General features: G+C 52.6%; 1 protein-coding gene across 5 annotated transcripts in view; it reads left to right on the plus strand.

The window, feature by feature from the left end:
- The window catches only part of STX2 (syntaxin 2), a 36089-nt gene extending 14448 nt beyond the window's left edge, over positions 1–21641 (plus strand). For 2 of the 5 annotated variants that reach the window (XM_043557283.1, XM_043557286.1), the window contains exons 4-11: positions 7333–7407; positions 9207–9280; positions 9776–9884; positions 12118–12191; positions 12293–12430; positions 14497–14607; positions 16345–16470; positions 19424–21641. In XM_043557283.1, the coding sequence (XP_043413218.1) occupies positions 7333–7407; positions 9207–9280; positions 9776–9884; positions 12118–12191; positions 12293–12430; positions 14497–14607; positions 16345–16425 (662 nt within the window). In that variant the 3' untranslated portion in view covers positions 16426–16470; positions 19424–21641. Of the gene's footprint in view, positions 1–7332; positions 7408–9206; positions 9281–9775; positions 9885–12117; positions 12192–12292; positions 12431–13973; positions 14608–16344; positions 16471–19423 lie in introns of those variants that run through there. The other 3 variants (XM_043557287.1, XM_043557284.1, XM_043557285.1) reach the window with 3 other exon arrangements.
- Positions 21642–22872: the final 1231 nt, after the last annotated feature.

A 22872-nucleotide genomic window follows, 5' to 3' on the forward strand; every position in this document is an offset into this window, starting at 1 on the left:
CTCGTAAACACCCTGGAACCGAGCAGGCCACACCCTGTCCTGAGGCAGTGGTGGCTTCCTACGACCACCGCCATGTCGTCCAGAAGAATACGCGGGAGGGGCTTTGCCGAGCTGCGGGGCCGTATCAGTGATGGGACCTCAGATGCGGACTTTCTGCATCCCTAGTTAAACAAGAGTGACGGGATTTTGTGTTGAGATGAAAGTTAACAAGAGATTGATTAGGGGGCTCCTGGGTGGCTCAGTAGGTTGAGCGTCCGACTTCGGCTCAGGTCATGATCTCACGGTTTGTGGGTTCAAGCTCCACGTCGGGCTCTGTGCTGACAGCTTGGAGCCTGGAGCCTGCTTCGGATTCTGTTTCTCCCTCTCTCTCTGCCCCTCCCCTGCTCATGCTCTGTCTCTCTCTGTCTCAAAACTAAGTAAAACATTAAAAAAAAAAAAAAGAGATTGATTAGGAAAACAGCATTTGTTAGGGCAGGTTTACAGGTGGCTTGAAGAGGAAAGGCTTTTGCACGCCATATGCTGTCCTGGGTGTCTGCTGAGGACAGCATGTGAGAAGCGGTTTTCGATTAGCCCAAAGTCGGGGCCTTGGTAGTTGTAAGGGAATGTTGCCTCGACCTGGAGAGATGAGTTTTGGAAACTTCAGGGGTGAGATGGCTCTGGACAAGCCAGAGACTGCAGGTTGGAGTCCACCCGCCACGCAGGGATTTCAGAAATGGTGTCTTTACAGTAGGAACCCTTCAAGCCATGAAAACGGTCAGTCCCTCCACCATTTAGATCTTCCTCAGTTTCTCTGGGTCGTGGTCTGCAGGGCTTGCTGCAGACGCCTCGCGCATCCTGCACTGTATTTATTACCAGGTGCTTTGGGTATCGGTGTTCACGTAAGCAGCGTCTGCTGCAAATTTTATTTTCTGTTCGTTTCCACGTGTTGACCTGGTACCCATTGTCCTGCCTGATTACTTACTAATGCTGTTAATTTCCGTGTAGATTGCGTTGGACTGTCTCCGCACCCAGTCGTGTCCTCTGTGAATAATGACATGTTTTCCCCCCACCTTGTGCTTCCTATTGTTGACTTCTTTCAGTGACGTCCGGTGTGGGCTTGAGTGTAAGTGGCAAGGGGGCGCTCTTACTGTCAAGTAAAGAGGAGAGTTGAGAGCAACTTTTTGTTAGATTACTTGATGTAGCCTTACGTTGAAAAAATAAAAATCTTAAATTGAAAAAAAAAACCCATGTTTTTAAGATTTTGCATGTCTTATAAAACGATGCTCTGACCCTCTGTAGATGCCTTATCTTACGATTTAGAAGAATGTTTCCCAAAGTGTGTTGTGGGGCACGAATCTCATCGGCTGGCCTATGTCACTAAGTGCTTTGGGAGCCTCATTGTGCCATAATCCCTCTAGAGAAGTTACAGTGTACTCCGAGCAATAAAGGCCCTGAGCAGTCCTGCAATAAGGAAACCTGTGTCAACTTTGCTTAGTCTGTTTGCCCACAGCAATTTTTTGTGTAATTACTGTATTTTATTCTTTTGTTGAATGAATATAATTTATTGTAAAATTGACTTACATACAACACCCAGTGCTCATCCCAACAGGTGCTCTCCTCAGTGCCCATCACCCGCTTTCCCCTGTCCCCCATCCCCCCATCCACTCTCAGTTTGTTCTCAGCATCTAAGAGTCTCTTATGGTTTGCCTCCTTTCCTCTCTGTGTCTGTTTTTTTTCCCCTTCCCCTCCCCCATGGTCTTCTGTTCAGTTTCTCAAGATCCACATATGCGTGAAAACATATGGCATCTGTCTTTCTCTGGCTGACTTATTTCACTAAGCATAATACCCTCCAGTTCCATCCACGTCGCTACAAAAGGCCATGTTTCATTCTTACTGCCGTGTAGTATTCCGTTGTGTATATAAACCACAACTTCTTTATCCATTCATCAGTTGATGGACATTTAGGCTCTTTCTATAGTTTGGCTATTGCTGAAAGTGCTGCTATAAACATTGGGGTACAAGTGCCCCTCTGCATCAGTACTCCCGTATCCCTTGGGTAAATTCCTGGCAGTGCTATCGTGGGTCATAGGGTAGGTCTATTTTTAATTTTCTGAGGAACCTCCACACTGCTTTCCAGAGCGGCTGCACCAGTTTGCATTCCCACCAGCAGTGCAAGAGGTTTCCCGTTTCTCCACATCCTCACCAGCATCCGTTGTTTCCGGAGTTGTTCATTTTAGCCACTCTGACCGGCGTGAGGCCCACAGAAATTTTTATGTGACGCCTGTTAACCTCTTACTTAATTTTTGGGAGAACTGAATTTGGATAAATGTTTGCGTATTTTTTTCCTCTTGAGTGATTTACCTCTGAAAAACTTTTGCTGCCAAGAAGTAGCAGTTGAAGCTGCCGTTGCAGTAAACGCGGAACTCTCAGTGGTCCCAGTAGTCCCTTTTGGGCCCTAAGTAAAACGATTCCTTCTTTCTTTTCTACGTTTCGTGACAACGTGTGAACCGAGACGTGGGAAACCACGTGCAAGTGCTTTCGTGGTCGAACTTTGAACAGAGGAACGTAGTCAGCCTTCTCCTGCGCGACGGGGCCCTGCGGTGAGGAGCCCAGGGTGGGGCAGGTGGCAGGGGGCTGCCGGCCTCCCGGCCCTTTGTCCTGGGCGGGGTACCACGCCGTGGACGGGGGTGGGGGTCCCCGAGCCGCTGCGGCCCAGCCCCCCAGCCTCTGGGCCGAGCGGTGCCTGGGCACGGTGGCCACCAGGTGGCGCCAGACTGCAGACGGGCGCCCGGTTCCTGGGCCTGCAGCTGCTGGATGGAGGACGGGTGCCGTTCAACACGCTTTTCGGGTTTTTTAGCGAGAAAATCTTCAAGTCCGTGGGAAAGTTGCCAGGACAGTACAGAGAACACCCCCGATCCCTTCCCCTAGATTCGCCCGTCGTCCGCATCTCCTGGCGTGTGGCCATGCGTGTGCTTTCCGTGCCTGGATGAGCACACGCGGTGTTTGCTGACACGTGTGACACGTGTGGTGTGTGTGTTGTCGTCAGTTCTGCCGACTCGTGTCAGAGCCGTGCTCCTGTGTGTGTCTCCGCGGGATATGCTCTGTGCGCCGACACCGTAACCATCTAAGGCAGAAAAGTCGACGTTGATAACGCACCGGGATCCGACGTGCAGCCCCTGCTTCCCATCTCAGGGACTGTCCGGGGACACCCTTTATAGCCCCCTGTCCCCTCCTTCCAGGGCCCAGTCCAGACTCATGCACGGAGGACACGGGCACGGATGCCGTCGGAACTGCGAAGCGTCGAGGCGCGTTGGGCCTTCGTCCCCGCGGACAGGCTCTGCGCTCCCGTCCGCCCTGCCTGAGCTCACAGCCCCCCTCCCTGGTGTCCCTGATCGGTGTGCGTGGTGGACCTATCACACCGCTTTCCCGTCGGTCTCCTACGCCCTAGTAGCTAACAGCTCTCTCTGGGCTCTTATCCGTAAAATAAAACGTGGCCGGGCTTTGCCTTCTTTCCAGTTTGATCGCTTTTTGTCTCTAAGTGCTTTTAGTCTGTTTGCCAGAATTCTTTTTTTTTTTTTTTTTTTAAATTTTTTTTTCAACGTTTTTTATTTATTTTTGGGACAGAGAGAGACAGAGCGTGAACGGGGGAGGGGCAGAGAGAGAGGGAGACACAGAATCGGAAACAGGCTCCAGGCTCTGAGCCATCAGCCCAGAGCCCGATGCGGGGCTCGAACTCATGGACCGTGAGATCATGACCTGGCTGAAGTCGGACGCTTAACCGACTGCGCCACCCAGGCGCCCCATATTTGCCAGAATTCTTGATGTGACATTGGGGCGGACGTTCTTGCTTCTTTGGTACCTTTTCTCTCTTTTCGTGCTTTCTCTTGGGTTGGTTTTTAAGAATTTTATCCCCTCCACCGTGAGCCTGTTTATATGAACTATGTCCTGTCGCTTTGTGGTCGTCCCCTAGATGACAGTGTGTATTCTTTTTTTTTTTTTTTTTTTTTTTTTTACCGTTTATTTATTTTGAGAGTCAGAGAGCATGTCTGAGTGGGGTAGGGGCAGAGAGAGAGACAGAGAGAGTCAGAGACTCCAATCAGGCTCCAAACTGTCAGCACAGAGCCCGATGCGGGGCTCAGTCTCAGGGACCCTGAGATCACGACCTGAGCCGAAATTAGGTCGGACGCTTAACCGACTGAGCCACCCGGGTGCCCCCATAGTGTATATTCTTGATTTAAGATCTAATGTAAATCTGTACTTTTGTTTTTTCCGGTAACACACGGGCTTTAGGAAACTTTAACCCCATCTTTCCTTAGATGCACATATTGACGTGTGTATATAATAGATACAAGCAATGTAACTGTTTGTATCTGACCTTGTTTTGTACAACTAACCTACGGTTTGGATCCAGCCACACCGCTGCTCCTTCTTTTTTTTAAAAAAAAATTTTTTTTTTCAATGTTTGTTTATTTTTGGGACAGAGAGAGACAGAGCATGAACGGGGGAGGGGCAGAGAGAGAGGGAGACACAGAATCGGAAACAGGCTCCAGGCTCCGAGCCGTCAGCCCAGAGCCTGACGCGGGGCTCGAACTCACGGACCGCGAGATCGTGACCTGGCTGAAGTTGGACGCTTAACCGACTGCGCCACCCAGGCGCCCCAACGCTGCTCCTTCTTTATCCCTGGGCCTCACACCTTCCATCTGACACTGTTTCTTTCTAACAAACACTGTTGGGGCGCCTGGGTGGCTCAGTGTGTTACGCATCTGACTTTTGATTTTGGCTCAGGTCGTGATCCCAGGGTTTTGGGACCAAGTCCCGCTTCGGGCTCTGCACTGAGTGTGCAGCCTGCTTGAGATTCCCTCTCCCCTCTCCCAACTCCCACCCACCCCCGCTCCTCTTCCCTGCTTGTGCACTCCCTCTCTCCCTCTCTCCCTCTCTCCCTCTCTCCCTCTCTCTCTCTCAAATTAAAAAAACAAAAATCAAAACACTATCCCTGCTTTTAGTCGGGAATATGCATTTGTCTGAAATTTTCCGTCTGTAATCTTGTTCTTGGAGGATGTTTTCACTGAGTGTAGGAGTCTGTTGGGAAGTAATTTTCTTTGACCATCTTGAAGATCTTGAAGTTATCTTTGCAGTGCCTTTTTGTTTGTTTTTTGTTTTTGTGTTGTTTAAAGTCACCTGTCGACTTGTAGCTTTTAAGATACTTGGGTTTCGGTCTTTGCTTTAGCAATTTTGTGCTGACGTTTCTGGATGTGGTTTCCTTTCTGTCTGCCTGCTTTCCCCAAGGCCTCTTGGATCTTTCAGCCCACGCCTCTGGCCACTTCAGCCACTTTCTCTCCACGAACCGTCTCTGCCCGATTTGCTGTCCTCTCTCTTTGGGAGACTTGAAGTCTGTGTAGTTAAACCTTTGCACTGTACTCGCAGCGTCTCCTGCCCTCCGTGCTCTATTCCCCAGAGACACCGTCTCCGCCTTTTGCTTGGAAGTTGTGTTTCTGAGTCATCTGCGGACCTCTCTTCGCCCGTCGAGTTGTTTCTGGGTGACAGAAGTTTTGGTCCCGCAACGTCGCCTGCTTCCTTTGTGCGCCGTCCGGTTTTCTGACAAAGTTCTTTAATTTTTTTTTTCAACGTTTATTTATTTTTGGGACAGAGAGAGACAGAGCATGAGCGGGGGAGGGGCAGAGAGAGAGGGAGACACAGAATCCCAAGCAGGTGCCAGGCTCCGAGCCATCCGCCCAGAGCCCGACGCGGGGCTCGAACTCACGGACCGCGAGATCGTGACCTGGCTGAAGTCGGACGCTTAACCGACTGTGCCACCCAGGCGCCCCTCTTCTTATTTTTTAAAGTTCATTTAGTGGGGCACCTGGGTGGCTCAGTCAGTTAGATGTCTGACTTGGGCTTGGGTCATGATCTCGCGGTTCATCGGTTCGAGTCCCGCGTTGGGCTCTGCTGACAGCTAGGAGCCTGGAGACTGCTTTGGATTCTGTGTCTCCTTCTCTCTCTTCCCCTCCCCTGCTGGTGCTCTGTCTCTCTCTCTCTCTCTCTTTCAAAATTAAACATTAAAAAAATTACCACCCTTCATCTTTAAAAACAAAACAAAAACAAGTCTATTTACTTATCGCAAGAGAGACAGGGACAAAGCAAGTGGGGGAGGGGCAAAGAGAGAGGGAGAGACAGAATCCCAAGCAGGCTCCATGCTGTCAGCACAGAGCCCAAGGCGGGGCTCGAACCCACAAGGAAGCCGTGAGATCATGACCTGAGCTGAAACCAAGATCGGACGCTCAACTGACTGAGCCACCCAGGCGCCTCAGTATTTTCTTTTTTAAAAGATGATTTGTAAACGTTGCTGACAGATGGCAGGGGCTGGGGGAGCAGCTGGCTCCCTCCCTGGGTGTCCTTCTCCTGGGTCTTCTTCCCTGCCCGTGTGTAGCTTTATGGTGTCTTTAAGCAGATTAAATGCACGTTTCGTCCAGCTTTCCGGACAGTTCCCAGCAGGAGTGTTGAGAGCACCACGTCATTTCTCAGTGGTTTGAAATGGCACCTTTGCCAAGGACAGCCTCGCGGCCCACTGCTGTGGCTGGCAATGCCCCTTTCTCGTCTCTCACTTACGCCTGGGCCCCCGCCTGCCTGTGAGGAGAGAGCCCGGGGTCTCCCCCTCCAGGAACAGCCCAGGGGCTTTCTTATCCAGCGAGGGGAGTGCTCCCGGGGAGTGCCAGCAGGGCTCTGCCTGCACTGATCCACCGCAGCTCCGTCCTCCCCCCCCCCCACCCCCCCAGCTCATAGCTGTGCCCCGTCCTCAGCGGGGCCACACCCCTGCATACATCCGGCCCCGTGTGCATTTTCCTGTAGACTTGGGCCCTCGCTCTGCCAGCCTGGACACAGTGTGGCCACCAGCACTCCCCTGAGGGGCTCGCCTTGCTTGGGTAGAGGAGAGCACAAGAGAAATCAGACGCACGGGAGGATTTTTTTTTCCGGGATTTGGTTAATTTCTGCTTTTCTTTCTTAGGTCTAGGTGTTATCGACGGATCCAGTGACCTATTCCACCAAATTAATGGCTGCAAACCAGCCAAGTATAGGTGCACATCACAGTCACCTGGGGGCTTGTCAGGTCCCATTGCTGGTGGCAGAGTGGCACCCAGAGGTCTGGGGCGGGGCCCAGGAATGCGCATTTCTACCAAGCTCCCCCTGCCACTGAGGTCCCTTGGTCTTGGTGAACCACTGGCAAGATCGATACTTTTCCTTAAGAAATAAAAACACTTGAGTATTTGCCAAGGATGTTGTTCCATTTGTAAGTTTATTGGGCATTATTGCTGTTGGATATTATAGCTCAGATACCTTTTTTTTTTTTTTTTTAAGAAACAAAGGAAGACCTTGAGGATCTGAACAAAGAAATCAAGAAAACTGCCAGTAAAATCCGAGCCAAGTTGAAGTGTGAGTTTAAGGCTTTGGCTGCGTTTGATCCTTCATGGCAGCACGTGGCTCGTCTTTATTTCCTTTATCACTTTCTGTTCTTCCACATTTCTAAACGTCTACACGATGGGCACTTTAAATTATTTGTGTGTATTTGGAACAGCAAGTCTGTAAATTATTCATGAGTCGAGAATTTTTTTTTTATTTTTATTTATTTTTATTTTTTTTTCAACGTTTATTTATTTTTGGGACAGAGAGAGACAGAGCATGAACGGGGGAGGGGCAGAGAGAGAGGGAGACACAGAATCGGAAACAGGCTCCAGGCTCTGAGCCGTCAGCCCAGAGCCCGACGCGGGGCTCGAACTCACGGACCGCGAGATCGTGACCTGGCTGAAGTCGGACACTTAACCGACTGCGCCACCCAGGTGCCCCGAGTCGAGAATTCTTTAACTGCCGGCTGGGAGGACCGAGGACCAGGGGCTCAAGCTAATGGTTGTTAATTGGCATATTGAGGACCGAAGCACGAATATTCAACAAGGTCAAGCATTTGCTGATAAAGGGTTGACCTCTTACAGAGGCGTGTCTGTAGGACACGCTTGTGGCCAAATTGCAGACACGTGAGAAGGCAAACAGTCCTTCCCACGAATCACGGGTTCTTCTTCAATCCTTTACGTTTAGGTTCTGTTGAACGCTAAGTGCGCGGGGGTTTAGCCTCTGTGGAGCTGGAGGTTCAGCTCTAACAGGTGGTTTTTGGGAGGGGTCTGCTGGAAAGACACATTGTATTTAATTGTTACAAAAGAGCGTTCACATCCAGGAAATCTCTGCAGATGGGAAAGAACTGTTTTGGGGACATTTCAGACAGGTGGGAGCCGGGGGGTGACCGCCAGCTGCCACCATTCACACCCTTCATCTGTGCGCCATGCAGGGGCTCAGGGGCTCCTACCTGCCAGGTGGCTCAAAGCCCGTCCAGACGGTGGTTTCATCAGTGTGGATTCCAGGGTACTCGAAAACAGAAGGATTTTGGCCCAAAAGTACAACCACAGTGACGTGATTATATCTAGGTCAGATCATTGTGGTTATTGGTCACGAAATACCCCATGGGAATGCACGCGTCCCCAGTGATCTTTGAATTTCTTTTCACAGTGTGTTTGAATTGGGTTCCCAATAAGGACCCTACCCTGTGATTGGTGACGTGTCACTTCAAGTTTTTAAATTTTTTTTTTACATTTATTCATTTTTGAGAGACAGAGAGAGAGACAGAGACAAACAAGGGAGGGACAGAGAGAGAGGGAGACACAGAATCCGAAGCAGGCTCCAGGCTCTGAGCTGTCAGCACACAGCCCGACATGGGACCCAAACCCACGAGCCACGAGATCATGACCTGAGCTGAAGTCGGACGCTCAACCGACTGAGCCACCCAGGCGCCCCAAGTTTTTAAAACTCAAATTCTCTTTGCATCTTCCCCTGGAAGTTTTCTTTTGGTTGGAGAAACCAGGGCATTCGTGCATCAGAATTTGCTACGCTTCAGGGCTTTAAAGCCGATGTCACCCAAGTTCCTCTCTCTTTCCTGTCGGTTGATAGTTGACTTCTCCAAACCCAGTGAGAGTCGGGCGTTTTGTTTTGTCTTTTGTTTTTCTTTGAAATGTTAAGATATAACACCCGGTTTTGTTTTGTGAAATTATCAACAATGGATGATTGTTGCCAAGATGCATACATTTATGAGGAATCGAAAAGATAAGAAAGAAAAGTAGTTTGAGGTTTGGCTTGAGAAACATCCATTGTTTAGTTTAAAAGGTGACTCTTTTCCTGTTCATTCCCAGCTATCGAGCAGAGTTTTGATCAGGATGAGAGTGGGGACCGCACCTCAGTGGATCTCCGGATACGACGAACTCAGGTTTGGTCGTCGGCCTAGTGAGCACAGGCCTCTTGTCTGTCTCCCTTTCAGATTCAGAATAGTTTGTCTTTACGTCACATGAATCCGTACAGCATCTCTGTGTAAAAGGTCGTGGTATCTTTGGGTGACCTCCTTATCATGAAGAAAAGATTCCACGCTGCGGGCCCGCGTTGTCCGAATTCCCCGAACCCTGTGGGCTTGGGGGTGAGGGGTCTGTGGTGCCTACACTGGGGTCCAGGCTGCTCGCTTCTGCCTGACTGTGTGGGTGCCAGGCCACGTCCGCTCAGCGGGAGGTGTCCCGTCTGTGAGCCGGGGGCTGTTGTGAGAGTCAAGCCGGGTGACGCGCGTGACGTCCCGGGATGGACTCCGTCTAGAGCTGGCTGCCACCCGTTCGGGTCCAGTTGAAGGGCAGGTGTGACCGTTGTGGTTTCTGTGCCTCACTTGCTACAGAAGAAGTGAACGTTGTGTATTAATTTCGTGTTTCCGTGTTAATAGCATTCAGTACTGTCTCGGAAGTTTGTGGAGGTCATGACGGACTACAACGAGGCCCAGACTCTGTTTCGGGAGCGGAGCAAAGGACGCATACAGCGCCAGCTGGAGATCAGTGAGTGAACGAAAATGCTGTTTTGATACAAAAGGTCCTTTTCTTAAGGTCTGACGTGAAAGTTCTGTGGCTCCAAAACAGTAGTTCATCTCTGTCTTTGCCAATATTGCAAAGCCTAAAGCTTTTCCAGAGCTTCCTGTTCATTGAGTCACCGAAACGTTTTCTTTACGTCCCTCAGAAAATCCTTGGTGAGTGGACTTTAAATTACTTTCTGGTTTTAAAAATGTTTATTTATTTTATTTTTGAGAGAGAGCGTGCGTGCACATGCGAGCAAGGGAGAGGGAGGGGCCGGAGAGGGAGGAAGAGGATCCCAAGCAGACTCCACGCTGTGAGCACAGAGCCCGACGCGGGGCTCGAACTCACGAACCGTGAGATCATGCATGACTTGAGCCGTAATCGAGAGTCGGACGCTTAAAAACGGAGCCCCCCGGGCGGCCTCGCACTGCGTTCTAACTGGCATTGCTCCTAGGGTATTAATCAGACTTGGGAAACGTCCAGCCATCAATTGCTCAGGTGTCTCTCCATTGCCCCCAGCCCCCCTGCCCCACCTTGGGAGACGATTCTCTGTGGGCCTCACACTGACTGCCCTTTGCTCCAGACGGTCTTTCAAGGACGTCTGTGCGGCCGTCCCCCTTGGACGATGGAGCTTGGCTGCCGCCGGGCAGAAGGCAGTTTGCTGACCGCAGGAAGGTCAGTCCGGTGTGCTCGCTGTCCGCTCCCTGTTGGAGAAGACCGGGGCTCCTCGGCCGCGACACGGCCTCACGACGGGTGCAGTGTCCCCCGGGGTCGGGGAGCCCAGAACAGCTGTGAACTTGAACCTCATTAAATGGCATCTCCCCAGCCTTCTTGGGATCCAGTTAACGTGCCACACGAGCGATTTCCAGAGTGGGCAGGTCCGTGGTTGTCACGTCCACACAGTCCAGTTTGGAACATCTTCGTTCCCTGGAAGAAACTGCCCCTGTCATCAGTCCTCCCCGTGCCTCTTCCCCGGAGCCCTCGAGCGCCACCAGCCTCCACAGATCTGCCCATTCTGCACGCTTCGTGTAAACGGAACCATACAATATACGGGCTTTTGGGACTGGCCTCCCTCACCTAACCTAGATTTTTCAGGGCTCGGCCATACTGACGCGGCTGGCATGTCCCCTCTTTCCCGGATGACTTGTGTTGTGCTGTGTGCGTGGGCCCCGTGTGTCTGTGGCTCAGGTGGTGGCCGTGTGAATAATGCTGCCGTGAATGCTGTAATCATGACGTTTCCTCATTTAACTTTTTTTATGTGTGACACAAATTGTAAAACGTGACGATTGTCAACTGAGTTTTTCCAAAAACCTGTGACTGTATTTCATAGAGAATACGAATACGTTCAACTCAAGGAAACATACATAACAACCAAAACATAGCAAGTATTAAAGCGTCTGATTCTAATGTTCAGTCTTTATTTACGATCTTCTAATAAATGCTGATAACATACGTTGGTTGGTATTCTCTTTCCATGAGCCAGAATTAGACTTTTACGAAAGCCAGCGTGCCAAAAAATTATGTGTCAACGCCCTTTTTAGAGTTCTCATTCCTACTAAAATTAGATTTTTGTATTCATTCCAATTATAAGGTTTTTTATGAGAGTTTTCCAGTTTTTCCTGCTTGTTAGTCTTATGTTAATTTCTCTCATCATTAACACTCACCCAAGAAAGCATATTTGAAAGATTAGAACAATGTTGCTTGAAAATGTTAACTGGGGCACTTGGGTGGCTCAGTCGGTTAAGCGTCCCCACTCTTAATTTTGGCTCAGGTCATGATCTCACAGTTTGTGGGATCAAGCCCCGCGTCCAACTCTATGCTAGCAGCTTGGAGCCTGCTTGGGATTTTTTCTCTCTCTCTCTATCTCTGCCCCTCCCCCCTCAAATAAATAAACTTAAAAAAAGGTTAACTCAGGTCTAGTTGCTAACTTCTGGTTGAAGAAGTCATTTTGAATTTTTTTTTAATGTTTATCTTTGAGAGAGAGAGAGACAGAGCATGAGCAGGGGAGGGGCAGAGAGAGAGGGAGACACAGAATCGGAAGCAGGCTCCAGGCTCCCAGCTGTCAGCACAGAGCCCGATGTGGGGCTCGAACTCACCAGCCGTGAGATCATGACCTGAGCCGAAGTCGAGTGCCTAACCGACTGAGCCACCCAGGCGCCCCCGAACGGTCACTGTAAGTGTCGGCTCGTTCTGAGTGGGGCCTGTGTTCGTCTCACAGCTGGGAGAACCACGACCGACGAGGAGCTGGAAGAAATGCTGGAAAGCGGGAGCCCTTCGGTCTTCACCGCAGACGTGAGTGCCTGGGGGGCTGCGGCCGCATTCCCGTGCCTGTGCTTTCTCTCCCGAGTGCCCTGAGTTCATCGGTATTTCTCTCTTGCCTTTGTTTCCCCAAGATTATATCAGATTCACAGATCACTAGACAAGCTCTCAATGAAATTGAGTCTCGTCACAAGGACATCATGAAGCTGGAGACCAGCATCCGGGAGCTACACGAGATGTTCACGGACATGGCCATGTTCGTTGAGACCCAGGTAACGCACACGTTTTCCCTTGTCTGGGACGGACGCCTGGTGTTGGTGAAGTGTCGGGTGCAGGTACCCGAGAAAGCCATCGTTCCGGATCCGCTCTTCACATTTGGAAACTGAGTGCAGTATTCTCGTGAGACAGATGCTGGAAACATCTGTCTGAGGCCGTGGCTCACTCACTCGCATTATGTGTGTCCACACGACAGCCTACCTACCAGGTGGCCACGGGCGGCAGACTTTCGTCAGGGAGATTTTTAGTGAGATGTGCAGGTATCGTGCTGGAGTCTTGAGTGAAGAGGGAGCTATACAATCTTACGTGTGTTTATACACATCTGTATAGATACGGTCGTGTGTAACACACGCATGCATGTGTACGTGCATGAACTCGGCTCCATAGGACAGTGTGCACAGAAGGAAAGAAATGTACCAACTCAGACAATAACAGTGCACCTGTGGGGATTTTAGGTTTCTTCTCTAAAACACGTGTACTTTCACGTTTTTACAAGGAACGTGTATTAGAACAATAATTGGGAGAGAGGTTTTAGAAGCCTTTAGAGGAGTAGGCCCCGAGGGGCCTACTCCCTGCCACAGAGCGCTCTCTGCGTGGTGTTCTTTGTCCCGTGCTCAGGCCGGGAGGGCGGGCCACCCCGGGGCTGTGAAGGTTCCCCCGCGAGACGATGGAAGCAGTGTAGGCAGTTCTTAAACCTGAAATCTGGTGTAAACCACGGGCCGACGTGTTCCCGTTAGGTGTGTGGATACGTTTGTTCTGGCTCCCGTGAGTCTCCGTCAGGCCTTCCGTGGCACTCGCACTAGCGAGTGAGGCCTGCACGCGGCCGCTTGCGGATTCAGGGGTCAGGTTCAGCTGACGCCTGTGCCCCGGGAGCGTCCACGTCGGACCTCTCAGCTAGATCTGTCCTCACTCGCCGGCAGGCTGGTTTCGGGTGCGCTCTGGCAGGAGCGGCCCGGGAGAAGCTTAAGCCCTGGCCGGCTTGTTTTCTGGGTCGTACGAGGACGACAGGAAACCCACCCGCGTGCGGGACTCGCTCTCCACGTGGGTCACCGACCTCGCGAAGACCACTGTTTTGGAAGACGTTTATCATCAAGGACGTGAAAACCTCAGATACCGTGCGATTGCTGGGGGAAACGAGCAGCCACGGGCAGGCCCCCCCTCTCTGGTCGGGGGGGAGCCCTCGCCGAGGCCACACAAGCAGTGTGTCGTTTCTGCCAGCTGCTTCTCCGGAAGCGTTCCGAGGGGAGCGGCTAGGCCGTAAGGGCACCGCGTTGCTTTTGTAATCGTGGAAGATTTTAGCGTGCTGCAGGCGTTAATTATCATGGCTCCACGCCAAGTATGTCGCGTGAAGCTCCAGTAGAAAAATGGCCATATTCTCAGCTCTGTTTCGTTGTTTGCTTTTAGAAGGCGGTTAGGGACGCGTTATACTGACTCGCCTAATTCAAACTCTGTGTAGTCAAAACGCTAGTAAGCTTGAGCTGGTGAGCACGTGACTTAATTATGCGTCATTCTCCTAACGCTGCGCCGTCACTGCCGCAGATTGTGTCTGCTGTGGACAGAGAGCCAGGTACGGTCTCCCCTCCCCGCCACCTCCCTGCGCCCGCCTCGCGCCACGGTTCCCTTCACTTGGCGAACTTAGTGTCAACCAGACCGATGTTTTAAAGAAATCGCCACAAGTTCCTATGCACTAGAAAGGACGTCATTGTCCCTTGTGTGTGTGTGGTGACAGTAAGAGATTGGTCTCGCCTCGAGTTAGCTGCCTCTCCTTGGCTGCGCCCGCCGTCACAAGGGGCGCACGTGGAAAAGCATGTCTCAGAATGTGCTCCGTTGTGGCCCGTCCCTCTCACCCCTGTTCACGCTTTTTAGAGCGTAAGTTACATTTTGATCATCACGTCGGCACATTTGTAACGTTCTCATGTTCTCGTAAACGTGAAAAACATTCGGTGTCCGTCATGTGCACGTTGCGTTCACGTGAAGATGTCGTTGGTGCTGTGGCGGCCTTGGGGGTACGCGCTCAAGTCGCGGGAGAATGTCCTCTAAGCTTGCAACTTTTTGTTCCTAGGGCGAAATGATCAACAACATAGAAAAAAACGTTATGAACGCCACAGACTATGTAGAACACGCTAAAGAAGAAACGAAAAAGGCGATTAAATATCACAGCAAAGCTAGAAGGGTGAGTTTGGTTTTTAAGACTTAAAGCGCATTTTTCTCTTCATTTCTCTTTATTGATGTAGCCCGACTTAATAGCTGTTCCAAGAAATAAATGCTTGCTTAAATTCTTTTTTCATTTTACAACTGAAGCGCTTCTTTTGCTAAGAGGTTTTAGAGTTTGTTTCGGTGAACGTGCCGTGACTGTGTTCCGAGCAACGAAACCCACAGCCTGGCCGCCTCCCATTCTCGAGTCCTCTGTGTCGTGGGCCATCAGCTGGCGGGTAACGCAGAGCTAACGGGACTGGAGGTTCTCAAAGCCGTCGGCGCATTTTGTGCAGCGAACACTCGATTCTTTCCTTGGGTTGCTGGCTACGCGTCTGGTCCGGAGGCAGAGAGTTCCCGAGACCGGGCCTAAGGCACCTGTAGCGGCCCCGCTCGGCTCTGGGAGTCGGACTGTGTGAATCCTGAGTGTGCTGTGCGTGGGCAGAGCTCTTGTGAGGACACAACAGAGAGACGAAGTTAAGTCCTGACTCCAGGACAAGACAACTCTCCCCGCATTTCCTGGGTTTCCTCCACCCCCCACCCCCCCAAGTGCAGAAGGTGGACACAAAGCCCCCCGCCGTGCTGCCCCGTCCTGCGGGCCGGCCGTGCGGGCTCACCTGCCTTCCTGGGAGCCTGCTTGCCCGCTGCCCGTCGCCCACAAAGGCCCTACCAAGAGGCGGTTCCGGGGTGCCGGGGAGAGAGGAAGGGCGACAGTTTGTGCGAGGAGTCAGCGTGCGGGCTGAACGCGGACGCGGGACGGGAGGCACGCGTGGGCTCGGCTCAGCCGGCCAAGCCCGGGCCCTGCTTCTCCTGGGGTGCCTCTGCACGTGGTCATTCCCTCTGAGACGGGAGGCAGGGCCGCCGACGTCCCCGTGTTCCCGCTTTTCCAAACGCTCCCAGAGGACGTGAGGTGATGAGGCGCACGCGGCAAGTTCTCAGCCTCCTTCCGGGCGCGGGGGACTCGGTGACAGAGTCGTTGGCAGAGGGCGGTTCTCTTCGCTTCTCCGTGACCCAACCAGCGGGCCGGCCAGCGAGAACTTGAGTGAAGAGATGACCGCTGTGAACAGCCGGTGCCGTGACCCGTCTCCACCCTGACTGCTGGCGAGGCCTCACCGTCCTTGGCGAGTGTCAGCCGCTCAGAAACGAACTTAACCCCTCTGTCCGTGAACACCTGACCTGTGAACCCACACTGCCTGTTTGAACTTGTCACCCTGCTCTCAGACGCCCCGCGGCCGCGGCCACTCACACGGTGACCGTCCCCTTCCCTGGGCGGGCGATCTATCTTCTGGGGCCTGGCGGGAGCCGTGGAGGAGTCCACCGCCACCTCGAGCAAACGGGACCAAGGAGGGCGGGGGCTGATCACATGGGCTGCTGCCTTCTTAGCTTCCTTCCTGAGCTGGGCCCGTGGCTGTGCGTGTGGGAGGTGAGAGAACAGCACGCGTGCGTCTCAGCCCCTCAGAACTTACCCGCACGCCATGACCCTGCGGCTCGCTCACTGCTGGTCCTAAGGCTTCTAGAACCGTCTCCAAACAGTCTGACCTTATTCAAGGAAAAACCACCCTTTTTAAGAACTAAAAGCTGCTAAATGATTAATTAGCTGTCCTGTAACTTGCATGTTAAGAGATTCCCGTGGATCGTTTTATTTTCACTGAATGAGGTCTTCTAATGTGGCGATATGAAATTACCACGATGTAATCAGCTTGCTTTTCTTTGACAGAAAAAGTGGATAATTGTGGCTGTGTCAGTGGCTGTGGTTGCCGTAATTGCTCTAATTATTGGCTTATCGGTTGGCAAATGATGGTGTGGACAACGTCAGTGTGCGTGCCCCCCTGCCAGCGAGGCAGTAAGTAACTAATCAACTAATGTACTTATTAACTTTGCCAATTAGCTAACAGTGATGCTTGCCCAGTCCTCATTGACCTAAAAGTAATACCAGCCGCCAGCGGAGCGGAGCCCGGTCCCGCCGCTGCACGCACGGAGGGTGAACGGGCGGGTGGGGGGCATCTTTATATGGGGCCTTCTCCTCCTGCGGCCCGATGCAGCTTCCGGGGCGCTCGCACCGCCTGGCATGGCAGGCGCGCCCCCGGCCCGCTGGTCACCCTGCATGTAGCGGCCACAGTATGGTGGTGCCTTCTCCGTTGGCCAGCACTTCGCGGGTTAACGCACCTTTGACGTTTTCGCTTTTGCAACCGTTGCTTTGTGAGACCTCCCCACTTGTGGTGTGACTGGCTTGGAGGGAAGGGAACCGGAGTTTTCTGGAAAAGCCCGGGGGTGAAAATCCTCCCATCTCCCTGGGTTCCACGAGCTGGCGTCCCGTCCGTTTTCCGGTACCTCCTGACTCTCGTGCGAGCCTGTGCTGTCAGCCTGCCGGTCAGTTTACAACGTTCTGGGGAGAGAAGGTCTCCGTCGTTGACGAAAGCGACTTTATTTTGTTCACTGTGTGACTGTCCCCTTTCTCCAGACTCCGGTACATTTGTGTTTTCCCCTGGTTTTCTCCCCATGTGGGAGCGCCCTCCTCGCGTGACCGAGGAATGCTGTCCCACGCGTGTCCCTTGAGAAGGGTGTCTTGCCGTGGCCATTCGACTGTCGTTTTGCAGTGCCAGGTGCCAGGACGGTGACAGGCAGTCCTTGAGGAATTCCTTGTCTCCTGCCGAAAGCGACTGCGACACCAGGCCGGCCCTTTATTTCTGCAAAGGGAGGTAGCACGGGAGACAGGGACCCCGTGTGCGGCCAGGTCCCGCCACTGCTTTTCGGCCTGGGACAGCCCGTTTGTGTGGCTTTCCTGGTGCTGGGAAAAATGATGTGTATGATTTTCTTTGTCAGGGTAATAGCACTTAAGAGCTATTTTTGTATAATTTTAAAAATACGTGGTTTCTTAATTTTTCCTAGTGGTCATAACATGTAGGTTACACTAAAGATTAAAATTCGTTCTTAGGTTGGACCCAGCGATGTTGTTAGGTAATGCCGTTAAATGAACACAGGTTTTAAAGTTTATTTATTTATCTCGAGAGAGATAGAGTGTGAGCCGGGGAGGTGCAGAGAGAGAGGCGGGGAGAGAGAGAATCTCAAGCAGGCTTCATGCTGTCAGCACAGAGCCTGACGCAGGGCTCATGTCTGCGAAACCGTGGGATCATGACCTGAGCCGAAATCAAGAGTCAGTCGTTCAGCCGACTGAGCCTCCCCGGGCGCCCCTTTTCAGGGTGACCCCGCAGGGGGCAGTGGGCGTCTGGGCCGTGGGCCCGGATGGCTGGTTTTTACCCTAGTGTCTTTAAATACGAACGCAAAACGATCCTCGGTAAAATGTGCCAAAGCTTACACCAACAGTTATTTCTTTTATACACGAGTGGTTGCTGTCCGTGATTACACGTTAGAAAACGTAATTTATTCTTTCAGCAGGTGGTGCAGGGGGGCCTCCCGGTGGGCCAGGCCCTGCGCCGGAGGCACTTGGTGGGTAACCGAATGCCCACCGCCCAGCGGCGTGGGCGGGGCGTTCCGTTCCCGCCCGAGGAGGCAGGCAGAGCCCGCACCCTGCCGCGTTTGTGTCTACGAGGCGGAGGTGGTGGCGCTGCGACCTGCACTCGGACAGGACTGCGCCCCAGGACGCCCCACCCGCCGAGGAGAGGGGCACGCGTGTGGGTGCAGCTGGCAGCAGGGCGCTGGACAGAATGGTTGTTAAAGCTGGACATCTGGGTGCAGGAGCTCGGCCGGCGTGGGCTTCAGGGGAGCGGCACCGGGGGCCGGCGGGGAGGGCGTGCACCCGCGAGGGGGGCCCAGACGCCCTCAGGGCCAGCACCCCGGGCCCCGGAAGTCAGAGCTCGCGTCCAGGGTGGCACTTCCCCGGGAGACCCGGGTGCGGTGAGCAGGCTCCGGAGCTCAGGGGTGGCCGCTGCTGGGAAGCCCGAGGAAGAGGCCGTCTCAGATCAAGGTGCCGAGCGCGGTCTGTGGGAGCGCATGGCGGGCCGCGGTCCTCACGCCGGGCGCGTGTGCGGGTCTGACGGAGAGGGGGTGTCCCGACGGCAGCTCCCCGGTCCCTGGGTGACCGAGCGGAAGTTTCCCGAGGGGCCTGCCACGCAGACCGTCAGAGCGCGCGGTGGTTGATGGAGGTGCTGGTGCGCCAGCCTGGAGCCGTGCGCTCAGGCAGGGTCGCCCAGACGGCCCGCCTGTCATCTCTGTGCCTTCCTTCCCTTCTCCCGCGGACGGTCCCCCGGAGGAGACCGGCTCTCAAGCCGAAGGTAGCGTAGCTTCTAGGTGTGCAGGACACGTGTTCGTGACAGAGGAACCACAGAAGTGCCGTGCCGCCCGCTTTGGGCCACAGGCGCAGCGGAGGGCTGAGTGAGCTTGCTGCCTTCGTGCGTCCGCGCACCGGGCCTCAGCGCAAAGACGCGTGTAAGCGACACCGTCTTCGGCAAACGGGAAGTAGACTCGTTTAAAGTTCTAAAAAGACGTGCGGCGCGTCCGAGGAATGGCGGCTCGCAATGTTCGTGTGATCGGTAGGAAGTGTCCGCTGAGGACCCCACGTGGTGCCAGGTAGACGCTGCCTTCCCCCCAGGGGCCCACAGTTGTTGTCCAGCAACACCTGCTGTGATTTATTAAGTTCCGTTAACTCGGTATGGGCACCCGGTGCTTTGCCTCTGGAACTTGGCTTCCCCGCCCCTCCCTGTCCTGTGACCTGGGGCCTGGGCATTTTAAACTCAAATTCCAGGAGAATTCTGTGAAGAAATGACATTAGCGATTTCTTTCCTTTGATACCTGGCAAATTATGCGAATTAATTAATGTTTTTCTCTTTATCTTGCAGAAAATGATGTGCATTATCATTTGTGTAATCGTTTTGCTTGTGATCCTTGGAATTGTCCTAGCAACAACCTTGTCGTAGCGACCGTATCCCGAGAGCCACCGTCCTTGGAGTCAGACCACAGGCGCAGCGAGCGGCGAGCCCGCGCCCTCCCGTCCCGTGACTGAGCCCCAGACACCGTGACGTGTGGTGCTGGGCGCCGGTCTCGTTGCTGAGGGCCAGGGGGAGGCGCCACAGGATGCCCCGTCTAGTGAAAGTCCGTGAGCGGGATGGGTGTGACGAGCTAACCCAGACGTCCTTGGACTCTGAAGAGCACATCACCGAAAACTAACAATGTGAAACTTGTTTCAGTGGCCTTAAAATAAGGAATGATTGAAAATTTCATTTTTTTTTTTTGTATTTCAGTGTTAAAAGTACATGTGAAGTTTAATTAGGAATATTTTATGTCATGAAGCTATGAGATGTCAGGTCTGAGCCTTCCTCCCTCCCCGCCCCCCAGCTAACACGCTAACTAAGAGTCGTTTTTGTACTCCGTTTCATTCGTGTTTTGTTCGTAACAAAAATTTGTATCGTCACAGAACTGTTTTGTAAGATATCGATAATTTTAAATGTTTATAAATTGTTTAATATATTAACATCTTAATTTACTCCGTTTTTATATATCGAATATTGCCTTTTGAAGTAAATAGGAAGTGTCATGATATGACTAGAGCCTTCTTTGCACAGTTGTTTACCAAGTTTGCCGTTGGCATAGCACACATCGGCGGCAAAGCCCCCGAAAAGCCTTTCAAGTGCCTTCTGTTAATGCTGATTCACAAGGTTAAAAAATGCACCTGACGGCCTCCGGGAAAGTCTCCATTATTGCACTGGGCCCACTCCTACCTGTTCCGCTGCCCGAGATAATAAACTAGTTACTGCCCGTGAGAGACCACCGCCTCTTCTCTGTTCGTTAGAAATAAGGTTTGTGTGTCCCTGTCTACGTCAGTAAGGTCTGAACTTAAGACGGTGAGGAGACCGAGATTGAGTACTTTCTAAACTCAAGGAACTTACTCCCAGACATTAATTCCTCTAAATGTAAACTGCTGTACAGGTTACTTGTAAATGCTCCTGGTTAAGTGCTTACTGTTCTGCTGAGCTGCAAAAGTAGATTCCCAAAGTTCATAGGAATCCATGATAATTAAACATCTGTATCGCGCGGTGATGTTTCTTAGTGTAATACGGTTCATTTTTTGACGTGTATCACGCGTGGGCTCTTACTAGGGAGCGGACCTCTGGGAGACGGCGGCTGGTCGGGACTGTGGGTGAACGTGTGAAGGATGTTCCAAATGTCGCCAAGCTCTCATTACTTGTGTATGCGATCGACCGTGTAAGCGCGTGCCTGCATCCTGACGTTGGCTTGAAAACTGACAGAGCCACGCTTGCTTCCACACAGCAGGCGTGAATGAGTCGAGCGGTCCGGAAACTGTGCTCTTTACGTAATACGATTATGACTTCCACTCGTTCCTGATTTATGCACGCAACGGCTTAGCTTAGACTCGGATCGGAATGGACGCACTTCATTTGCGTGCTGATCACCGCTGAGTGCTCAGAGTTAGGAGAGGAGCGCTCTGGCTGCAACGCGTGTTTTTAGAAAGTCTTTACATGGCCCGTCACCGGGGTCCGCTCGCTATGTGTGCACAAGTCGGAGACGCGCCTTGAAGGACATTTAAACATTTCGCGATCATGTGCCTGCATTAGCACAGCTTTTGTGCACTCGTTTGTGTCATCGCGTCCGCGTGCAGAGCAGCGCTCTCTGCTGGCGGCGGCCTGTGTGCGGCTGGGCGCGTTCTCCAGCTCTGGCTCGTTAGGCTCGCCTCCGGCAACGGTTCCGACTGTCCTTGTTCAGGTCATTCTTCCGAGATTTACCAGACTTGTGCTTCTGTAGTTGGAGTCCAGGAAAAGCCTTTTGATTTCTGTTTAGGAGAACATCGAAGTCAGTCATCGGGTAGCGCTGCTGTACGCATGGACCCCAAGCACCCGTTTGAGATCAGATTACAAAAGCTATACTTACGGGTTCCCTTGTTACTTTTATCATTCCTTCAAATATTTTATGTTTACATAAAGAAAAAACTGCCAGAGAAACAAAACCAAACTGACTTTCTGTCTCGTCATTTCTGGAAAGATTTTGGGGGGAGATATTTTATTGCATATCCATTAATAAATTGTTCTACTAAGAAAATCACTCTTCCCTGTGGCCGTTATCGTGTATAATAATGTGACTTAACGATGCTGGGCGTCTTCGTTGCGATGACAAGGCTCGGTGCCTGGTGTCTTATGCAGGAGCCCATCCGGGTCCTTGCTGTTGATGGCAAACGCTGATTCAGGGAACTTGGGTTACATTTCAGAGTCAGTGGCTTCGGTGGTTATGTCCACCAGACAGAATCTCCTTGAGTAACGGGGGAGGGAGGGTCCTCCTGCCCCCGTGCTCTGAGCTGTTTATCCTTTGTTATCTCTTCATCCCCTTTCAGAATTTTTCTTCAGTGGGATTTCCTTAATCCGTAACTCTTAAATTCTAACCATGTTGCAAAGTGATGTCAAAAACCACAGTTCCAAAAAGGGAAGAAAACTCAGTCCTGGAGAGAGAGCAGGTCACAGAACTAGGTTCCCCTACGTTACCTCCCTCTTCTGAGGCCCCTTCCACAGTGAGTGTCCTTCCAAACTGCAATCTCGATGTACACATTCAGTAACGTAGCCTCTTCGTTTATACTTTTTATATATAGTTTAGGTGACAAAGCAAAATGAATTGTGTTAGTTTGAGCCCTCGGGAGCTCCCCAGACAGGCAGGGGGAGCAGGGAGAGGCGGCCAAGCAGGCAGAGCGCCCCAGAGGTGCAGGTGGTAGGTTCGACACGCGGGGGCGCTCCTATCCAGGCTTGTCTTGGACAGACAGAGCAGATTTTGGCCGGGCCGCCAGCATCCTGGGGTTCCCGGAGACGGAGACGCCTCAGCCCAGGGTGGGGGGTGGGGCACTGCAGTGTCCACACGGTCTCAGTGCCACATGCCCCTCTCAGGGCCTCGGCCTGGAAATGAGCTCCCACCAAGGGAACGGAGAGCAGAGGGGGCCTGAGGTCAGCTGGGGTCACATCCTCTCCCCTGACCTCTCCCAACAGATTCTATTAACTCCGGCACATCTACAGTCACACCCTCTCACGACCTTAAAACAGGATACACCTGGGGTGCAATTCACACCAGCAGGGTGGCACAGCCGGTGATCGTGGCCGTCAGGTGCCAGCCATGCTGCAGGCTGGTGCATAGGGGACCGAAGGCCGGTGCAGGGGGGCCGGGGCGCCCCAGGCCGGTGCGGGGGGGGGGGGGGAGGGGGAGAAAGGGGCGCAGGCCGGTGCTGGTGTGGGGGAGGGGGGTGCCGCAGGCCGGTGCAAGGGGAGGCCCCAGCTGGTGCAGGGGGGGCCCCCCC

Source organism: Prionailurus bengalensis, chromosome D3 (assembly GCF_016509475.1).
Source record: "Prionailurus bengalensis isolate Pbe53 chromosome D3, Fcat_Pben_1.1_paternal_pri, whole genome shotgun sequence".
Classification (NCBI taxonomy): Eukaryota; Metazoa; Chordata; class Mammalia; order Carnivora; family Felidae; genus Prionailurus; species Prionailurus bengalensis.